Raw genomic sequence first — 20,118 nt, 5'->3', positions numbered from 1 at the left:
CTTGTTTTGTTGATCTCTCCTACAGATCGTCTGATCTCTATCTCATTGAGTTCTGCTTTAATCTTTATTATCGCTCTTCTTCTACTTGGTTTAGGCTTTATTTGCTGTTGTTTCTCCAAATCCTTTAGGTGCAAGGTTAGCTTGTGTATTTGAGTTTTTCCCAGTTTTTTGAGGGAGGCTTGTATTGGAATGCATTTCCCTCTTAGGACTGCTTTTGCTGTATCAAAGATTTTGAATGTTTGTGTTTTCATTTTCACTAGTTTCCATGAATCTTTTAAGTTCTATTCTAATTCCCTGGCTGATCCATTCATCTTTTAGTAGGACGCTCTTTAACCTCCATGTTTTTGGGTTTCTTCCAAATTTCTTCTTGTGATTGAGTTCTAGTTTTAAAGCACTGTGGTCTGAAAATATGCAGAGGACAATCCCAATCTTTTGGTATTGGTTGAGACCTGATTTCTGACCCAATATGTTGTCTATTCTAGAGAAAGTTCCACGTGCGCTTGGGAAGAATGTGTATTCAGTTGCATTTGGATGCAATGTTCTGTATATATCTGTAAAAACTCTTTGATAAAGTATCATTCAAGACCCTGTTTCTTTGGTGATGTTCTGCTTAGAAGATCTGTTACTTGCTGAGAGTGCCCTGTTGAAGTCTCCTACTGTTAGTATATGATTATCTAAGTATCTCTTTACTTTGGTTATAATGGATTGATATACTTGGTGGCTCCCACATTAAGGGCATAACTATTCATGATTCTTAGGTCTTCTTGTTGGATAGACCCTTTAAGTATGATATAGTGTCCTTCTTCATCTCTTACTACTGTCTTTGGGATAAACTCTAGTTTATCTGATATGAGGATTGCTAACTCAGCTTTCTTTTGAGGGCCATTTGAATGGTAAATGGTTCTCCACCCCTTCATTTTCAGGCTGGAGGTGTCCTTAGGTCTAAAATGAGTCTCTTGTAGACAGCATATGGATGGGTCTTGCTTTTTTATCCAGTCTGATGCCCTGTGTCTTTGGATAGGATCATTTAGCCCATTTACGTTCAGACTAACTATTGAAAGATATGAATCTAGTGTCATTGTATTATGTATTCAGTCCCTGTATTTGTGGATTGTTTCTTTGGGCTCCCTCTTTCTTTTTACTGGGTCCCCCTTAATATTTCTTGCAGAGCTGGTTTTGGGGTCACATATTCTTTCAGTTTCTGCCTAGCTCTTTCAGAGCTGCCTCTTGGAAGCTCTTTAGCTCTCCTTCGATTCTGAATGACAGCCTTGTTGAATAAAGTATTCGTGGTTGCATGTTCTTCTCATTTAGTACCCTGTCAATATCATGCCAGACCTTTCTGGCCTGCCAGGCTCTGTGGAGAGGTCTGCTGTTAATCTGATATTTCTCCCAATATAAGTGAAAAATCTCTTGTCCCTCACTGCTTTAAGGATTTTCTCTTTCTCTTTGAAACTTGCAAGTTTCAGTATTTAACGCCAAGGTGTTGAATGATCTTTATTGATTTGGGGGAGGGTCTTCTCTACCTCTTGGATCTGAATGCCTGCTTCTTTCCCCAGATTAGGGAAGTTCTCAGCTATTATTTATTCAAATATCCTTTATGGTCCTCTCTTTCTCTCTCAGCCATTTCTGGAATCCCAATTAGATGTATATTTTTCCTTCTCAAGCTATCATTTATTTCCCTAAGCTTTTCCTCATGAGTTCTTAATTGTTTTTCTCTTTTTTCCTCAGCTTCCTTCTTTTCTGTCAACTTGCCTCTTATATCACTCACTCTCTCTTCCACTCCATTAACCCTAGCAGTTAGAGCATCCAGTTTTGATTGCATCTCATTTAATCTATTTTAAATTTTGGCCTGAGGAGATCTCAATTCTGTAATAATGAAGTCCTAGAATCCTTTATGCTTTTTTCCAGAACCACGGGTAGCTTTATAATTATACTTCTGAATTGAATTTCTGACATTGTATTTAAATCCTAATTCTGTAATTCTAGGACAGAGAGTATTGTTCTGCTTATTTCTTTTGTGATGAATTCTTCTTTCAAGTTATTTTGTCCAGTGCAGAGTGGCCTTCTTCTTGTGGTGATATGAAATGATAAAGTGCCTATGTGATGTGATAAAGGGTAATAAATGATGTAGGTGTTCTGATGTAATGTTAGATGATACGTCAGAAGGAGGAGCATCTACTTCTGAACCCCAGTTAATCTTGGTCAACTGAAACTATGTTGAGCACACTCCCTCAGATCTGAGAAACCACTCTGCTCCAGAGTGGGTTCCATCTAGAGTTTTGTAATAAGAGGGACAGGAGGCTAAAATGTTACTGTTCTTCCTTTTCCCATATTTGAGTGATGGAAAGAGCTGCATTGCACTAGGAAATCAATAATACATCGTTTGGTTCTCCCAGAGCCTGAGCAACGATGCTGGATATACAGGGACAGTCATTGTAACACTGCTTCCAATAGCAGAAAATTGGTAGCAGTGTCCATCAACAAAAGATGGCTTAAAATTAATAATTGTGTTCAGTCTATAGAATACTCTTTCACAGACACTGATAGGGAATGGCATCCAAGATATCTTATTAAGTGCAAAGAGCAAGAGTAAGAGCATAATACGGTACAAAGAGAATAGCTGAGCAGCAGAAAAATAGGGAGGATGACTCACTTATCCCTCTTGCTTTTTTGTACCTTTTTAATACTATACCAGGGTGTGTATAAATTAAGTGTAAACAAACAAACATGCACAGTATTTCTTTTATGTTAAGAAAGAAGAGATGATGGCATAATGAAGAGCTCATCCTGTGGACAACATGCTACATACATATTCTGACCTGGATAACATTGGGCTTTGCCTCATGGACCTAGATCTTATGCATTGGTCATGTGGTGCCTTTTCCAGGGGATGATGTGACACCCCCCACCACTTGTTGGTTGGTAAACAAAAATTGCAGGTACTCATCCCCATTTTGTTGCCTGTAAATAGGAAAATGGGAAAAAATGCTTTTGCCATTTTGACTAAACAGTAGCAGAAGCTATTGGGCTCCTGTCTTCAAATATCTTCTGTGGATCTGCCTCTGGTTGGGATCACCCCCAACCCAAATCAGTCCTACTGTTCTGTCTCTATTCTTGTAATAATGTGCACAAATCTGCTTGGCACTGCTAGGATTATGAGCTTCTTTTTCTCAGTATAAAAACTACTTTCTTTTGGTCAGAAGGTTCCCATTTTCCTTAGAGTTCTGTGTGTGGGACAATTCTGTTTTTCAGGAAAGAAAGGCTGGAGACTCGGCTGTAGAATATGACCTAAGTAATGGCTTCACCCACATTCCCTTGTCCCATCTGAGGTCAAGCAGACATGAATAAAGCCTTGGAGTGTATTTATCTGAAGTCCTGACATAGTTATAGGGTGCTTGTCTCAAAAATTCAGACCACAACCCAAGCTTTTCTCTTCCCTCATTCACTTGAAGAGTAGCAACTGTGTCTCACTATTTCCTTAGGATTTCTAGGCACTATTTTGCATTTGGGCAGTTTCTCAGAGTTCATAGACTTTTAAGGCTGGAAGGAAGAGACCCTTGACATTATTTGACTATGATCCCATGAGGGCAGAAACCTCATCACTTGTTCCATGTTGTGGCCTCAGTGTATATAGGTGCTTTGCACACAGAAGATATGTGGCAAATATTTTTTCATTGATTCTTGTCCCAGCTCATCTAGGTTTGGATCTACAGGTCTCAAAAGTAAATGATCATAGTAGTAAGGACTAGCTGTGTATACCTCACACAAAGATACATACACACGGATTAATTCAACATTATTGAAAATTATGAGGTGCTATGTTCAGTATGAGCTCCATGAGATCAGGGATTTTTGGTTTGTCTTTTTCTCTTATGTATACCCAAATGCCTGGCCTACTATGCACAAGCACCAGTGACTATTTGACCAATGTAGATATGTGAGAAAGAAGTGTATTGAGAAATCAATGTAATTACTCACCGACATATATTGTTGCACACCATTCACAAATTGGGGTCCGGCCTCCTTTCTTAAACTGATCAATTTTGAGAGGTGTTCATAAGCGACAAATTCATTGAAAAATGTCTTATAGCCTATGAGTTTGGCCACCATGAAGCTGTCTTGCCATTCCACTCCCATCATGAAGGAAAGGGGCATGAAGACATAGGAGCATATTATCTACAAAACTCAAAAATAGATTCCTTATTAGAATGGTGATTTGCTTCTTGTTTCTCTGCCTCACCCTTTTTACAAGATTTTTCTCAACCTCTCTATATCTCCTTTAGGTGTAGAAATTTCCTCACATTGCTTTGCTCATCTCTTTCCATTAGGAGTCAAGGTTAGCATTGGGTTATATGAAGTCCCCTGAATTTCTGGCATGAGGTCAATCATTCTCTCCAGGAGGGTGATAGGAGTTGAGGGGCAGGAGGAGGTGGGAAGATGGGAGATACATGATGAGTGTGTGCATTGTGTAAGAGTATACTACAGGTGGTTACGGAAGGCAATTCACAAACCTATTTTTTTTTTTTTTAAACAAAGATAGGTAGAAACAAAATGGAGAGAGACATGATAGAATTATACCTCAAAACTTAGTTGTGGGTAGTCAAACATGTTTCCAAGCCAGGACAAGGCTGCATTCACAAAAGACAACAGGGCCAGGAAGGCAATCAGATTCACAGCTATATTTGCCACAAGGGAGATGGATGAGGATGCTCCCTGTGTTGCGGCTTCTAGGAGGTTCCTTGAATCACTTTATCAAAAAATAGCAATTTCAGAATTACCAAGGTGTTATCAGTGGATGGACATCACAGGTGTAAGAATGGAATAATCAGAGCTCATTTGGTTGGAGACACAACCTCACAAGCTCATGCCTTGGTCAAAATAACTAAATTCTATGACATCACTTATAATTGCTTATAATTCCTGAGTGTAGGTGATGGTCATATGGGTGTCTCATGGTTATACTACTCTGTTAATTGGGGAAGAGGTTATAATTAAAATTTGGGAAAAGATAAAAATATTATAAGTTTAAAAATTATATTAAGGTAGCTACTAGAAAATATTTATAAAATATTAGTAAAATATTAGTTCATGGCATAAGAACTAATAATTCAAAGAAGGCCTGAATATCCATCACCTCATTTAAGAAATGGAATGCCACCATCACTTTTGAGTACCCCTTCTTCCTTAATCTTATTCTCTTCTCTTTAATCTCAAAGGTACCTGGCTCCTTAGAGGTTGCTTATCATTCCCTTTCTTTTCCCTCTTCCTATGTGAGTGTGTACCTAAATAATATGTTGCATAGATATACACATTTGCTTAACTTTACAAGTGAAATCACACCTATTCCATACATGCATTCTTTGACAAGTTGCTTTTTACTGACTATACCTATATACAAACAGGGGATGAATCCCAGCAACATGTTTGTTGATGGATTCTGTTATTGAATTTGATTATTTTGACTATCTTGAACCCCTTTATCCTTTTCACCCTTTCTTCCTTTCTTTTGCACAAGGCAAAAAAATGAACTGAAGAGGGGCTAAAGATATCTATATCATACCTTCATACTTCCTATTATATAAGAAACTTCCAGAAATGGTTGTCCCATTGCTTTCCAACGGTCTTAAATCAGTGCTCAAAAAACACTACACCACATTTAAAATGAAATATCTACATTCTACGGTTAAGGAAATGTATTGACATACAAGTATTTAGGAAGCTTTTCAAGTATTGAAGAAGGATTTTTTTTTTTTTTTTGGAAGTCTAATGAAGCCTGATAGTCACTGGGAAATTACATTCATTTTAAGGTCATGGGCTCTCCAATGATCAACTTTTGTCTGTGCTTTGAATTTGGACACCCCCATCCCACCTCCCCAGCTTGTAGGAACGAGGTATCCCACTTACCCAGTTTCCATTTTCATGGCATTCTTGAGGGTTATTTTAGGTGTTTCTGTCTCAGGCCAGAAGAGTTTAGCCACAGCCAACGATGCAGGTGCGGACATCACTGACGCAGTTAAAAGGTGGGAGGGTGAAACCTGTGATTTTGGGAGAAGGGCCAGCTGAAGTGTAGCTTTTCTGTTGTGCTCAGAATGAACAGCCCAAAAGCTTTACAAGGGGAGAGAAGGGCAGAACGGAGCCTGCCTCACAATAGTGTATTTTTGGAGGCTTGGGAGCACTCAGTGAGCCATGTCAGCATCACCTTGAGAGTCAGAGGACGAAGGGAGGAATTTGTGCTAATTGACCACATCCTTTGGTGAGAAGCCCAAAACCAAAATCTAATCATTTCAGAAGAGAATGAATCCTGGTAAAAACTTCAGAAGAAGATTCCTCTCCCTCCCTGTGGACCTGATGAATGTTTAAATAGTCCCGAAAACACGTATTTCATTAGATCATCAGTTTAGACAAGGGAAGTGTCTGGGGTGCAGGCACAGGTACACCCCTCTCTGTCTTCCTTTCAGTCTTCTGAATTCTGTGGTGCTTTTATATAATATTCATTATCCAGAGTCCCTTTAATCTGTAAGTGATTTCTGTTTCCCTCACTGTGAACCTACTTAAACTCTTTTGCCTTTCGTCCCCACATGCTTATTTTGTTTCTGAATTCTCTTCCCTATATTTTCAGAATGCCGGAATCTGCACTTCCCTCCCCACCCCCAGTCCAGCCAGCACATTTTCACAGGCAGCACTCTTAGAGCGGTGGCTGAGTGGACCATCTGCAGATCCAAACTGCTATTCCTGAGAACTCTTTCAGCTCCTCCCCCCTTTTAGATTATTTATTTATTTATTTATTTATTTAGCAGAGAGAAGGACAGAGAGCACAAGCAGGCGGAGGGAGAGGGAGAAGCAGGCTCCTCGTAGAGCAGGGAGTTGGATGCGGGCTCCATCCCAGGACTCTGAGATCATGACCTGAGGTGAAGGCAGATGTTTAACTGGCTGAGCCTCCCAGGTGCCCCCTCTTCCACTTTTGCTCTTCCCTCTTCCTATTGGTTGGCTCTCCGAGGACTGGTTGAAGTGAAGGGATGAAACCTCTCTAGTAAGAGCTCCTACTCACCTGGGGCCACACCTCTTCATTTTTCCGTGTCTGCACTGGAGGCTGCCTCTCTTTGGGGCTTACAAGCTCTGTGCTTGGGGCACAAGCACCGGTTATAATGCTCTGCGGCCCTGTGCCACACACCAGCAGCTCTCTAACTGGGTTCCACATAAGAATGTACGGGAGGAATTTTTTTTAAAAAATTACTGATGCCTGGGTCTCACCCCAAGAGCTTCTGGTTTAATTACTCTGTGGCATGGGCCTGGACGTCTGGGTTCTTAAACATTCCTGGTTGATTCTAAATGTGCAGTAAGTTTTGAGAACCACTGCTCTAAGCCACTGGTCATAAAACTTTTTCTGTGAAGGGCCAGAGAGTAAATATTTTTGGCTTTTTCAGGCCACAACTACTCAACTCTGTAGCATGAAAGCTGCCATAGAAGAATGAATAGAGTAGCTGGTTTCTAGTGAAACTTTAGTTACCATAAAGGGGAGCAATCTAGCTTGGCCCACAAGTCACACTTTGCCGACCCTCAGTCTAGACTGCCTTTACTAGTGACAGTAATAACGGTTTTGTTATTGTTTTACGTTGTTAGATATTTGGCCAAGGGAACCTCATAATATGATTTCATTCTACCACACTTGAATACAATTCAGTTTTAGGTGGCAGGATTTGAAAGTGAAGCCACAGAGATCCTCAGGGTCACTCCATTCCAAGGCCAGAGGAAGAATAACCAACTATACAGCAAAAGGACACTCTTTGAGGAACCTCCACACAGTTTTCCAGAGTGGCTGCACCAGTTCACATTCCCACCAACAGTGTAAGAGGGTTCCCTTTTCTCCGCATCCTCTCCAACATTTGTGGTTTCCTGCCTTGTTAATTTTCCCCATTCTCACTGGTGTGAGGTGGTATCTCATTGTAGTTTTGATTTGTATTTCCCTGATGGCAAGTGATGCAGAACATTTTCTCATATGCATGTTGGCCATGTCTATGTCTTCCTCTGTGAGATTTCTGTTCATGTCTTTTGCCCATTTCATGATTGGATTGTTTGTTTCTTTGGTGTTGAGTTTAATAAGTTCTTTATAGATCTTGGAAACTAGCCCTTTATCTGATATGTCTTGCCTCCTATTCCAACAGCAGTGGTCAACAAAAGACAGAGATATAGAGGATAGTTATAGATCAGCAAAGAAAGAAGAGGTTGAATTTTCCATAAATTTATCTTCAAATTTTCTTACCCCAAAAGAAATGTATGCACCCAAGACACTTCCAGCAATGGTGGAGAACCCAGCTGTCATGATTGCATGGAGTTCAGACTTGGTGATGTGTGGTAAGTACGGTCGGACCAGCAGTGGAGACTCTGTCTAGAAACAAAGCAAGACAAGATTAAATGCTCTCTTTTAAATCATAGGAATGTGTGCCAATCTACTAAAGATTCTCTCTCCCTTTTATCTTTTAACGGAGCCCAGTGCAGGGCTTAAAAACACGACCCCGAGATCAAGAACTGAGCTAAGACCAAGAGTTGGACACCCAACTGACTGAGCCACCCAGGTCTCCCAGATTCCATTTTCTTTTTCTTTTTTTTTTTTTTTTAATTTTTATTTACTTATGATAGCCACAGAGAGAGAGAGAGAGGCAGAGACACAGGCAGAGGGAGAAGCAGGCTCCATGCACCGGGAGCCCGACGTGGGATTCGATCCCGGGTCTCCAGGATCGCGCCCTGGGCCAAAGGCAGGCGCCAAACCGCTGCGCCACCCAGGGATCCCCCCAGATTCCATTTTCTAAAGAAGTATTGCTTTGTTATTTTTTGAAAGATTTATTTATTTAAGAGAGAGCGAGAGAGAGAGAGAGAGAGAGAGAAAGGGAAAGAGAGCACAAGTGGAAAGGGCAAAGGGAGAGGGAAGGAAATCTCAAACAGATTCCACAACAAGCTCGAAACATGACTCGGGACTAAATCCCAGCACTCATAGAAGATCATGACCTGAGCCAAAACCAAGAGTTAGATGTAAAGCAGTATTTCTAAATGTGAACCACAGACAGCTCCATCAGCATCACCCGGGAACTTACTAGATATGCAAATTCTTAGACTTACTGATTCAAAAACTATGGGAATAGGACCAGCTATCATACTGTTTGAACAAGCCTTCAGTTGTGGTTCTGATGCATATTCATTTGAGAACTAACACCATTGATGTCTGGATCACTGAACTAGAGTTCAATATGTCAGTGTGCATATTGAGTCATGTGTAAATTTTGCAAGAGTTTACAGGGCCAATTCATATAAGGTCTCCACTAGCCTAGTCTACTGGCCAGGTACACTTTTCTAAGTTGGAACACTATTGCCCAAGTAACTGAGGCCTAGCCTTGTGAACTGGTGACTTCACATCTTCCAGCTTCATCGTGACCGACCATAAACCTCTTTGCTTACACCAAAGGGAAATAGAGATGCCTAAGAACATACCATCAATAACAAGGACAGGTTACAGGTGCCCAAAGGGGTTATCCTAATTGGGAATCATATACCCCACTCTTCTCCTTGGGTGGAAAGGAGTTAGAGAAAGTGTTGTAAGGGCTTGAATCCCATTAAGGAGGACAGGTGGCCTGTTACATGGGACTCTCTATCAATAATAGCTGTACTTTTAGCATAGTAAGTATTCAGTTGAGCACCGCAGAAGCATGTGTGCAATTTTACAAGTTTCCCCTCATTATTTGTAATTGTTCTATAAGATGGAATGTGTTGAGCTTCACTTCATGGACTAAATAGAAACTTAGAACATGAGCCCTCTTACCCCGCAGGTAGGAGTAATCGAGTCAAGATGGTGTTAGATTCTACAACTTACCTGTCCAACGAATATATTGCCAGCAGCCACTACAGATTCAATAGGAGATGATCCCATAGTAACTAACATTACCCATCCAACCTAAAAGGGGAAAAGGAACAAAGTCAGTGAAGAGCTGTTTGTATATGTGACACTTCAAAGTAGGGATGAAAATCTTTCAAGGAAAATGCTTTCAATAATTGTTGGCAGGCCAGCACTGGTGCATAATGTGAGCGTATGTTATTTAGCCTACAAAGTGGACCCATCAAATCCTCCTATGTGAATGGTAGGGCTGAGTCACTGTATATCCTCTGAATTCATACTTTCATCATACAAACAATTGTCTATCAAAATGTTGTATAAGAGTAATAAATTATAATAACTGCTAACAGTCATGACAAGCTTTGCTGCATTCCAAGCACTGTTTTAAGCTCTTGATTCAGGCAATGAATTTAATGATCACAACAACCCTTTGTGAGAGGTCCTGTAATCATAGCCATTTTATAGCAAAGGAATCCAAGGCACAGAACACCTGGGTGTCTAAGATCACCCAGCTAGTAAGTAGTGGGATGTAGTTGAGGTTTGGCCTTTTGTGCTAAACTCTCAAATGAACATGCTTTATGGTCCCACTTCTACACTAGCCCTTCCGCTAGAGACTGTGGTGCCCGCTTCAGAATGGGGACATCCTGTTGCATTCTGTCCTTCCTTTCTGCTTAGACATGAGCCCAGTACTGCTGAATGTTCAAGTCAACAATCAGAAAATTACACTGTTGCTGAAATTCTGAATTCAGCTGCTATTCTTTCTCTCTGCCTCTCTGACTCCCTCTCTCTCCTTCTCCTTTGTCTCTCCTTCCCTCTCATTTATGTATTTACAAGGATCAAGGGAGGGCTATGGCTGTGCCCAATCTCTGTATGCACCGCCTGGTTTGGGTGTGCATTTGCACTAACTTACACATTTCCTCAGGTTCTGATTTAACACAAGTCTAGTAGAACTGACAGATGCTGAGGTGGCAGGAATGAGATTAACTTTTCAGACGATTTTTATTTAAAAAAAAAACAAAACTTGTGTGTGCTTATCAAGTCCCTCAGAAACACAAAGCAGCTTCCCCTTCTTGCTTTGATCTTCTAACAACTAGAGCAGGCGTCTCCACTTTTGCAACATCCTGAGGGAAAGCCGGGACTCCGTGTAAGGCACAGGGAAACACAGCCAGGATGAAGGAAGGGTGCTGTTCTCCCCACAGATGTCTGCTCTGCTGGAGTCAATACTTTGGTCAAAGAAGTAATTACTAAGGTTTCCTGAAGATAGCCAGCAGGTCAAAGCCCCGTTAAATGTCTCCGAGATAAAATTTGCTCTATGGCTACATGTAGGATTTTTTGCGAGGGTCTAATAACTTGGGGTGGAAGAGGAGGTGATGGAGGATCTTGGTATGAACATAAAGGCATGTTGGGAAAACCTAGATAAAAGGCATTTAAGACTTTGTCCCCAAATAAGCGGCTGTACACCTGTCACCCAATCGTTTCAAGTCCCAGTACCTTTCTAATGATCCACTGCATCAATCCAAGGTAGTAAAGCATGGACATTACGGTGCTGAAGAAAACCACGATTGGCAGGACCTGGGGGTGAGTTGGGGGGATGAAAGCAATCATGAGTTGATGTTGGCCTCGGTATATTCGTATGATTCAGATCAGGTCTCTCTCCTGCCTCTTTTGCCCTGCTGAAACATCATCATCATACTGGAAACTCCTCTTGAATCAGAGACACTTTAATCAGGCATCTATAATCTCTTATTTGAATTTGCTCTGGATAAGCTTGAGTATATTTCATAAGAAACTTGACTTTTTTTTTTGTTTGTTTCTCTGCGATGATGAGTTTTCTTACTGTAGTTACTCAGAGAAGGAATGCAGTTTTGGGGGGATTTGTAACCAGTAGATCAACAAACTAAAGGCCACTGGCAGATATTCTTGAAGTTCTGATATTAAACAGCCTCATTAGCAGAATATCCTGGTCAAAATTGAGTGCGAGTCACCTCTCAGATTTCTTATTTAGAAAGGCTACAGGGATCAGATATGGCATGATATGTGCTTATGTGCACTGCCTTCCAGAGAGTAAGCACTTATTCGTTTAGCTTTTATTTGTTTTTTATTTTTGTATATTTTTAATTGGAGTTCAATTTGAGAACATATAGTATAACACCCAGTGCTCCTCCCGTCAAGTGCCCCCCTCAGTTCATGTCACCCAATCTCCCCATCCACCCGCCCACCTCCTCTTCTACTACCCCTTGTTCGTTTCCCAGAGTTAGGAGTGTCTCATGTTTTGTCACCCTCTCTGATTTTTCCCACTCATTTTCTCTCCTTTTAAAATAACAATTATTTTATTTATAGATTTTTTTAATTGCTAAAAAAATGAACTTTGGAAGCTAGTTTACTTCAGTGATACCACAATTGTCTTTTTTTGGATCCTGTTTCCCTGACGTTTTTGGGTGCCTTCAATGCAGCCTGTTTCCACAGTGAGCGGTTTCTACCCTGCAGAGAACACACACAGCTGTGGGCTGGGTCCCTCCGCACTCCTGCCCCTATGTACCCCTTCCCCTCTGTTCTCCAGCTAAATGGCCAGGGACAAGCTGCCACCAGACACATAGAATGACCAAGGACAATTCGTACAGAATTAATTCAAAAAATCTATTAATAATATATATTAAAAGACATTCTGTGCCATTACTCAGAGCTCACTTATATGCTTTTATTGGCTTTAATGGGCAAGCAGAGCCTTCCTGAAAGCTTCAGGGAATTATTGGGGCTTATCTCGTGAATGTTCCCACAGGGATTCTGCTTTGGCAGAAAGGATGGAGGCCACTGCTCTGGGGAAGAGGAGGTGGTGGGTGGGTGGGTGGGCAGGAAAAGTCTAAAGAGTAGCAAATTAGGCTTTCCCAGTGACTTTTCTTTTTCCCAGTCTAGGTTCAATTCTTGATAGCAGCATATTTCCAAACCTTTGGCCTTTTGGAGATGGCTTAGTTATCTCAGCACCAAAGCATCAAATCAGCAGTTTAAAAAAATCAACAAGTCAAGAATCAGTATAAAAGATGGTCTTTTATACTGGGTAGTTTGGAGGTAAGCTTAGAGTCCCTAAGTGAGAAAACAATTTAGAAGTATAGAAACAATAGCACTGCAAGAAAGAATGCTGTAGAAAAAGCCAAATTTATCCTTGGGACTCATCAACAAGTATTTGCAGGGTCTTGACAGGGGAAACTGTGCTCCTGGGTGTGTGGGAGTGCAGGGAGGCCAGAATGCTTTTCCCCTGGAGAATAATGTCCCTCCTTTGGTTGGGAGAAGGGTCAGCCTCCAGGTCTGCTGTGCTGAAGGAAGGACACGAAAGGTTTTGCACGGAAATGGCTCTGGAAGAACAGAGGTGAATGTGGGTGGGCAGCAGTCTCCTGTTGGGAGGCTGATGGGGTTCCTGAGCACAGAGCTGTCACTGATCCTGGGCCTAGAAGTCTTCAGTGGCCATGTGCCTGATCATGGCCAGGTACCAAGTGTTCCTTTCCCTGATGTCACAGATACTATTACCCCATAGGTCTTTTCAGTAGTATCTCAGGCAATGCTAGGAGCCCCCTCAAAACTATTTGTATATTTCTGACTTCCTCTAGATGTTTCTCTCAGTGCTGTAGTCACAAAGAAAATGTTTACAATCTGTGGACTTCAGATAAAATCAGATAAGTGGAAAAAGGCAATGCTGTGCTATCTATGTAGGACATGACCAGCAGGTGTATATCTGGTTTCTGGTCAGGTTCTATCAGAATGTCTATAAAGACCCAGACGGTCCTGAAAGGAGGTAACTACTTCAAAAAGGGATTTGGTTTTACCTTAAATGCAAATAAGTGGTCTGCGTACGTGTCACCGAAGACAAATTCTGCACCAGCATTAGTATATTCCAAGAAGGTCTGAGTTAAAGAAAGGAAGAGCCGACAATCATTACAACCTGGAATTGGTGGTTACAGTCGACCAAGGAGGAGCCCAGCAAACTTGCTGGTGAGTTGTGGAAGGACTATCCTCATAGCTTTCCCCGCTCCAGTAGATGGCGTGGAAGTATATTTTTGAGCTATAACTGCATACAGATTTCCTGTCGTTTGTGACATTCAGTATGACTCTGGGATGCTTAAGAAGGAGCCCGCTGTGTCAATCCACTAGGGTAATCCTGTCTGGTGTGCAGAAATAGGTTTATTCATCTGCATTAGTTGACCTACATTTTTGTTTGTGTAGAATATGTTAATCTGTTTAATTATTACTTAATAATTGTTGTCTCTCCCCCATATCATCCAAGACATCACTATCCTATCCTGATTGTCCCTTTCATCCCGCCCCAGAGGTGCCAGCTGTGTCAAGCTGAACCTATTTCTGACATGTCTTGAGGATTATATCCAAATACTAAAAGCACTTATTGGCAAGATGTTCATTTGAACTCAACTTACCTGAACTTGTTGGCCCAACCAATCAAAAGCCATAAATCCAGGATCAGTCCTCAGGATTAAGAGCCCAAGAAGAAATTGTAACCCTATTCCCCAAAAGACAGGCCTCCAGTAAACCTATGCAGAAAGATGAAGAGATAGATCTTACTAGAAAATGAATGCGAAGGTCCGCATAAACACCCAGAGGATGACTATTTCCTTGGAAGCTTCTCACACGTGGCCTATGATCCACCTTCTTTGGGAGCCAAGGCAGTTGTGAGCAGAGAATCCCTTGATAGAATCATGCCCCCAGATCTCAGGGTTGCATTTCGCGGTTCAAATCCCGAGTCTGAGTTCTCCAGCCTCTGGAGAGATGTAACTATTATAGCCTGATAGAATAACTTAGACACAAAGCATAGTCTTAGCGGGGACCCTAAAAGAGGAGGGATCTGGTCCTCTTCATCGTGCTGTAAATACTAGAGACCTATAATTATTTCCTGTCTGGAAAATGGAAAGGCAGAACATGGCTTCCCTGTGTGCCCAAGGTTTGTTAATCTGACAATTTGTAAGTGAATTAAGTGAAACTCCCCCCTGTTGAGGGGCTCTCATTTCATTGTAAAAGGAACCAATTAACTCTAATGCAGACTCCAGGGAGTGCAGCAGCAATGGACAATCATCTGCTTTCATTTGTGGTGTGGAGATGAGTGGGCTGCAAAGAACTGTGGGATTGGAGGCATGGAAACAGGCAGAGATGTTGATTGGAGGTGGCCAAGGGCTTTGGATCCTATTAGGTGACTTGTTTTTCTTGGGTCAACCTTTCAGAAAGCCAGAAAAATGTGCTGGAGTTTGCTTTCTGAGTCACATGTGAAGGCTTCAGTGTCTCTGGATTCCCATATCATGTGTTACAGGCTGGCAAAATGAGGATGAGAACTGAATTCAATGGAAACAAAACTGTTTAAGGACAGAGTTTGGCAGGAAAATAGCCTAACTTGCAAATAGAAGTTTGATAAATGCACAATCTAGCAGTGAAATATTAGATTATTACCGGTCTGGGGAAATTGGTATCAAAATAGATAAATTTTCTTTTTGTGCTTGATTGAGGGAGGTGGTGTATGTGAGTAGAAATTGGACTAGGCAAGAGAGAACACCTCACTGGTGGTGTAATTGGAAGATAACTGGGAACGAAAAATGAGAGTACCAGTTCTAAGAAAGCTTGGGAAGAAAGGTCCCTGGCTACTTAAAACAGCATAGCAAGGTAAGACAAAATCTGAATAACAGTGAAATTCTCTCAAACTCATTATTTTGAACAATTTAGACATTGAGGGGAAAATTAGAAGGAAAAGTTTAAGTCTAAATCTATTTCATACTTACTTTGGTTGGGTGCTTAGAAAATAGAAACACCAGGATAATGTACATTACGAGCCCACCAAAGGATATCAGCTGCTGTTGGCCCAATTTGGCAGTATCAAAGATCAGCCAGAGAATAACTCCCAGGATCAGTAAGCTCCAAACCACCCTAAGATAATCAGAAAGGAGGCATCGACAGCATTTTTTGTGCTACCCTGAAAATCTTAAGCAGGCTTTAACAAACAGAAAATTTATTAAGTGTAACACACCCTGGCACCAGGAAGTTATGTTTCTAGAAATTACACAGACTCTTTCATTATGGCTATAAAGGCAAATAGACAAAAAATTACGTGCTGTGTTAAACACCTTCCGCAAATTTGGGGCTCTTTGCTGGTTCAAGGACATACAAAGGGGTCAGAGATGAGAAAGGATGTTTAGAGATGGAAGTCTGGTGATTTCTTTAAGAGATTTGCTGTGTGTCCTCGCTTCCATTTTGGGAGATAGGAGAGATTTTACTTTTCTTCGTTTTAGGGGAGAACTTGAAATGTGTTTCTGAAGCTGGGGGACTTCAGATGGGCCTCAGAGAGCTAAGGGCTCTGACTCCTTGGTGGATCTAGTGGGCATAACATGTTTGATTCACAGTTTGGATCACAGAGGTGGAAAACATGCTGTGTTGGGATTGCATGAAACTGTGTAAATAAGCCAAGGATATGTGAACTTTCCTGGTACATTCCTTATGAGCCATTCTGGGGAGAATCCTGTCTGGTGTGCAATCCACTAGGGTAATCCTGTCTGGTGTGCAATCCACTAGGGCCACCTGGAGGAAAGGGAGGCTCACAGAAAGAGGCAGAAGGAAAAGCCCTGAGTGGTCATTCATAGGATATGAGATTCTATAGGGAAGAGTTGGCTTTAATAATACACAGGGTCTTTCTCTCCAAGAGGCCAGCTTCAGGCCCAGAGCAGAAAGCTGCCTCCTCAAGTCAGAACTATCCCATCATTTTATCATTTGGTGGCTCTTGAATTACAGGCACTTGTAGGGGCATTTGAACATATCTTGAATGAATCAATGCCCTATCTAGACCTTGATTTCCTGTTTGTAAAATGACGGCATTATAACAAGCATCATAACTAGGTTATTCTAGTTTCAATAGCCCATAAATGAAGGAGCGATTTCAGAACATATGTTTGGAACAGTGTTGGGAAAGACTAACATCCTTCTCAAATGCAACAAGAGGACTGGGTGCATTTACCACTTCATCCAGAACCAATGGCTGTTTAGGAGCCTTTTGGCAGGAGACAGACACTCATCGATTTGATGCTCATATTTGGCCATAAAGTAATCCCAGATAACAAAGAAGATGGCAGCAACAGTGATCACAAAAAGGGCAAGAGCTCTCTGGAAGTTCAACACACAAGCTGCAATCACCATCGCCAGATAACCTGTTGGGAAAGTGAGTACAGAACAGAGAACATCACCAACACCAGCTGCTAACCAGCACTGACAGTGCTCAGTCACAAGCAGGTTCAGTCAAGAGGTCACCAAATGCAGGAGAGCTTTTGATACAGCTATTGGCTCCAGTAATTATTAGTACTATGTTTTGAGGTGTTTTTTTTTTTTAAGATTTTATTTGTTTGAAGGAGAGCATGAGGGGCAGAGGGAGAATGAAAAGTAGGCTCCCCTCTGGCAGGGAGCCCAAAGTGGGACTTGATCCCAGGACCATGAGATCATGACCTGAGCCAAAGGCAGATACTCAACCAACTGAGCCATTCAGGTGTCCTGTTTTTTTCTTTTTTCAAAGAAATCCCCTAAGAGTCTCACCCATGCAGGGAGGACAGAGTGCTAGATCTGTTTTCTCATGGAAACCTGAGTTCTTGAATCTTGATGCTAGATTGTTGGGTCTCTCAGTACTAATAGCTTTTTTTGTGTGTTCAGAGTCAGCAGGTGAGCTTCTAGCAGAGAAACATCAGGTGTGAAGCAACCACTGGCAAAAAAGTATTGATTCTCCTTATTGGCAGCTCAGATTTGGCCTAAGCTTTAGTAGGAAAATAGACTTACCAGAAATCTCAGAGTTCCAAAGAATCTCTAAAGAAAGGGCTGAGGGATAATTACCAAGGTGGCTGCTTTGAGGAGGAGATTCTAGAGCAAGTTTTCCTAGAAGGGTCAGCAAACATGGTCTGCAGGTCATATCTGGCCTACCACTTGTTTTTGTAGGTGGTAGGTACAATTGTATTTGTATACTCGTATCTGTGTTCTACAAATAAAATTGTTTGGAAACACAGCCATGCCTGTCTGTTTACTTTTGTAAACTGTAGAGTTGTGTGGCTTTTGATGCCTTGCCTGAAAAGTCTAAAATACTATGTGGCCCAGTACAGTGGAAGCTTTCAACCCTGTTGTTCCTTGTTTCTGAGATCTGAACACCAAAAAAGCCACTGACCCTAGAAGGGCATTGGTCTTGGATTAATGTCAGTGGACTTGGGTGTGAGGGTTCATATTTTATAGACAGGAGTGTTCGTCAAAATGGGCTGCAGAATCCTTTGCTTTGGAAGGAGTAAAAATAGGGAAGCTTCTCATCTGTGAAGACAGGAAAGAAGAATAGCCTACATGACCCTAGACTCCTGCTCATGCTGTATTTGCATGAAGTGTTAATTGCTTAGATTCCCTCCTGCAATTAGGTTCCCACCTTGTGAGAATGACCATATTTTCTAGTTACCTGGATTTGCATTAACCAACCCTTAAATCCATATCACAACAACAAAGGCCATTAGAGCAGGGGACCTAAATAATTAGCTGCTGGCTGCATAAGTCAAACAAGGAAACTATCTGTATATTCAACCCCAATTGAGACCCACTACTCAGGGTTTCTCAATTAACCTCTCTGCTTCTGTGGATTCGCTGAAGTCTGGGGGAACAGAAAGATTAGAAAGATTTATTTTCCTTCTACAGAAAGATAATATATGGGGGATTCTTGAATAAAGACACTGGCATCTATCCTCCTTTCATTATTTACCTAGTATTAAGATGCCCCAGATGATGTACTGAAAGATGGTCTTGTGTTTCTTATAAAAATCACAAACTGTATCATATTTCCTTTCCAGATACCTGTAGCAACACAAAAGCAAAAATGCTGAAAGAAAACAAGAAACAAACGGACATACTGAGCTAGGTGAGGCTTTGTAAATTAAACAAGCAAACAAACAAATTGATGAGGTGTATGTCCTACTAGACAGAAGGGGGATACTGATCTCATTTTAGACTACAATCAACCATGGCTTGGGTCGACCTTTGCTGCATGGATATGACAAGCCCTGAGGGCTTACAGAAATGTAGAAAACATGCTTCTGGAGATAGAGCAGGGGGGATGGATACTAACCAGACGCTGATAAAAAATCACGAGACAAGAATGTTTCTCACTGGACTAGGAGGGCCTCTGATAGCTTTTAGGCTACAGTTATGAAATCTGATTTTAGAAACTCTCATGCCATCTGGTCTCACAAAGTTTGAGTAAGTTGGTCATTCCCTGTCCTGGCTCACCGTATGTTTTAGTGGGAGACTGACACACTTCACTGGGTGCTTGAAATGTAAAGAAGGATTTTGTGGATTTCAGAGCTATTAACCAGCAGGTTGTAATATAGCTTTTCAGAAAGTTCTGGCATTGTTGGCATGCCTTTGTTTCTGTTCAGAGCTTTGTTAGGGGGTCGTGGGTAGTGAGTGAGCAATATGTGCATCTGATCACTTCTGCTGCGGAATATGGTGTCCATCAGTGAGTGAGTTTGGAGGGGCCCCAGGGCCATACACATGATGACTCTCCTCTACTTCTCCTGGGGTCCTCCTGGTTCCCTCCACACCTGCCCTGAAATCTGGCTTCCCTGCACTCACCTCTTTCCTCTATGCCCCTTATAATGGAGACCTCTTCTTCTCCCACTGGAGGAAGGAATTTATTCACACATTTAATCATTGCTAATTTGAGACCACTTCTAGGTCACTTCTGGTCCCTAAAGGAGATTCCTTATCTCCAGGATCACAAAGGACTCATCCCTGAGTTGGGACCTCCCCTCTACTTGTTAACACCCTCACTTCTCCACCTTGCAGCAGCTATGCCAAGTATCAGCACCCACTGCCTGCTTCAGGGCACGGCCCAAGCCCCTCACTCCTACAACACCTTCTTGCATCTCCTCAGACAGGGACAGAGGCATTCCTCTGTGCTTCACTCCTACTGTCTTCCTTGATCATATTTTGTGATGAAACCTCAACTGGCTAACTTTCTGGAGATTAGATGTGAGCCCAATACCACTAGGATCTTGGACATTCGGCTGCTTGACCAGCATATGTTGAATTACTAGTTAAATGAAGTGGGACTGTGTGTTGCTTCTCTGGAACAGTATTCTACCCCTGGGCGGGGGGACCCATCTGTGGGTTATGAAGAACACTGCAGGACACCCATCTTTAATAAGAAAGAAGAGGATGTATCAGAGCATATCACACATAGT

The 20,118-nt window shown here is 41.7% G+C and overlaps 1 protein-coding gene across 2 annotated transcripts in view; it reads right to left on the bottom strand.

The window, feature by feature from the left end:
• LOC140638637 (solute carrier family 28 member 3-like) overlaps positions 1-20,118 on the bottom strand; it is a 56,776-nt gene that overhangs the window by 8,500 nt on the left and 28,158 nt on the right. For both annotated transcript variants that reach the window (XM_072836318.1, XM_072836307.1), the window contains exons 4-14: positions 18,639-18,730; positions 16,881-17,070; positions 15,655-15,799; positions 14,308-14,421; positions 13,702-13,779; positions 11,375-11,455; positions 9,863-9,943; positions 8,261-8,386; positions 5,905-6,035; positions 4,579-4,747; positions 3,979-4,176 (exon numbers count right to left, since the gene is read on the bottom strand). In XM_072836318.1, coding sequence (XP_072692419.1) covers positions 3,979-4,176; positions 4,579-4,747; positions 5,905-6,035; positions 8,261-8,386; positions 9,863-9,943; positions 11,375-11,455; positions 13,702-13,779; positions 14,308-14,421; positions 15,655-15,799; positions 16,881-17,070; positions 18,639-18,730 — 1,405 coding nt within the window. The remainder of the gene's footprint in view (positions 1-3,978; positions 4,177-4,578; positions 4,748-5,904; positions 6,036-8,260; positions 8,387-9,862; positions 9,944-11,374; positions 11,456-13,701; positions 13,780-14,307; positions 14,422-15,654; positions 15,800-16,880; positions 17,071-18,638; positions 18,731-20,118) is intronic.

This window comes from Canis lupus, chromosome 1 (genome assembly GCF_048164855.1).
Source record: "Canis lupus baileyi chromosome 1, mCanLup2.hap1, whole genome shotgun sequence".
In the NCBI taxonomy this organism is placed as follows: domain Eukaryota; kingdom Metazoa; phylum Chordata; class Mammalia; order Carnivora; family Canidae; genus Canis; species Canis lupus.
The sequence above is the reverse complement of the archived record's forward strand: the minus strand, read 5'-3'. Positions and strand labels throughout refer to the sequence as shown.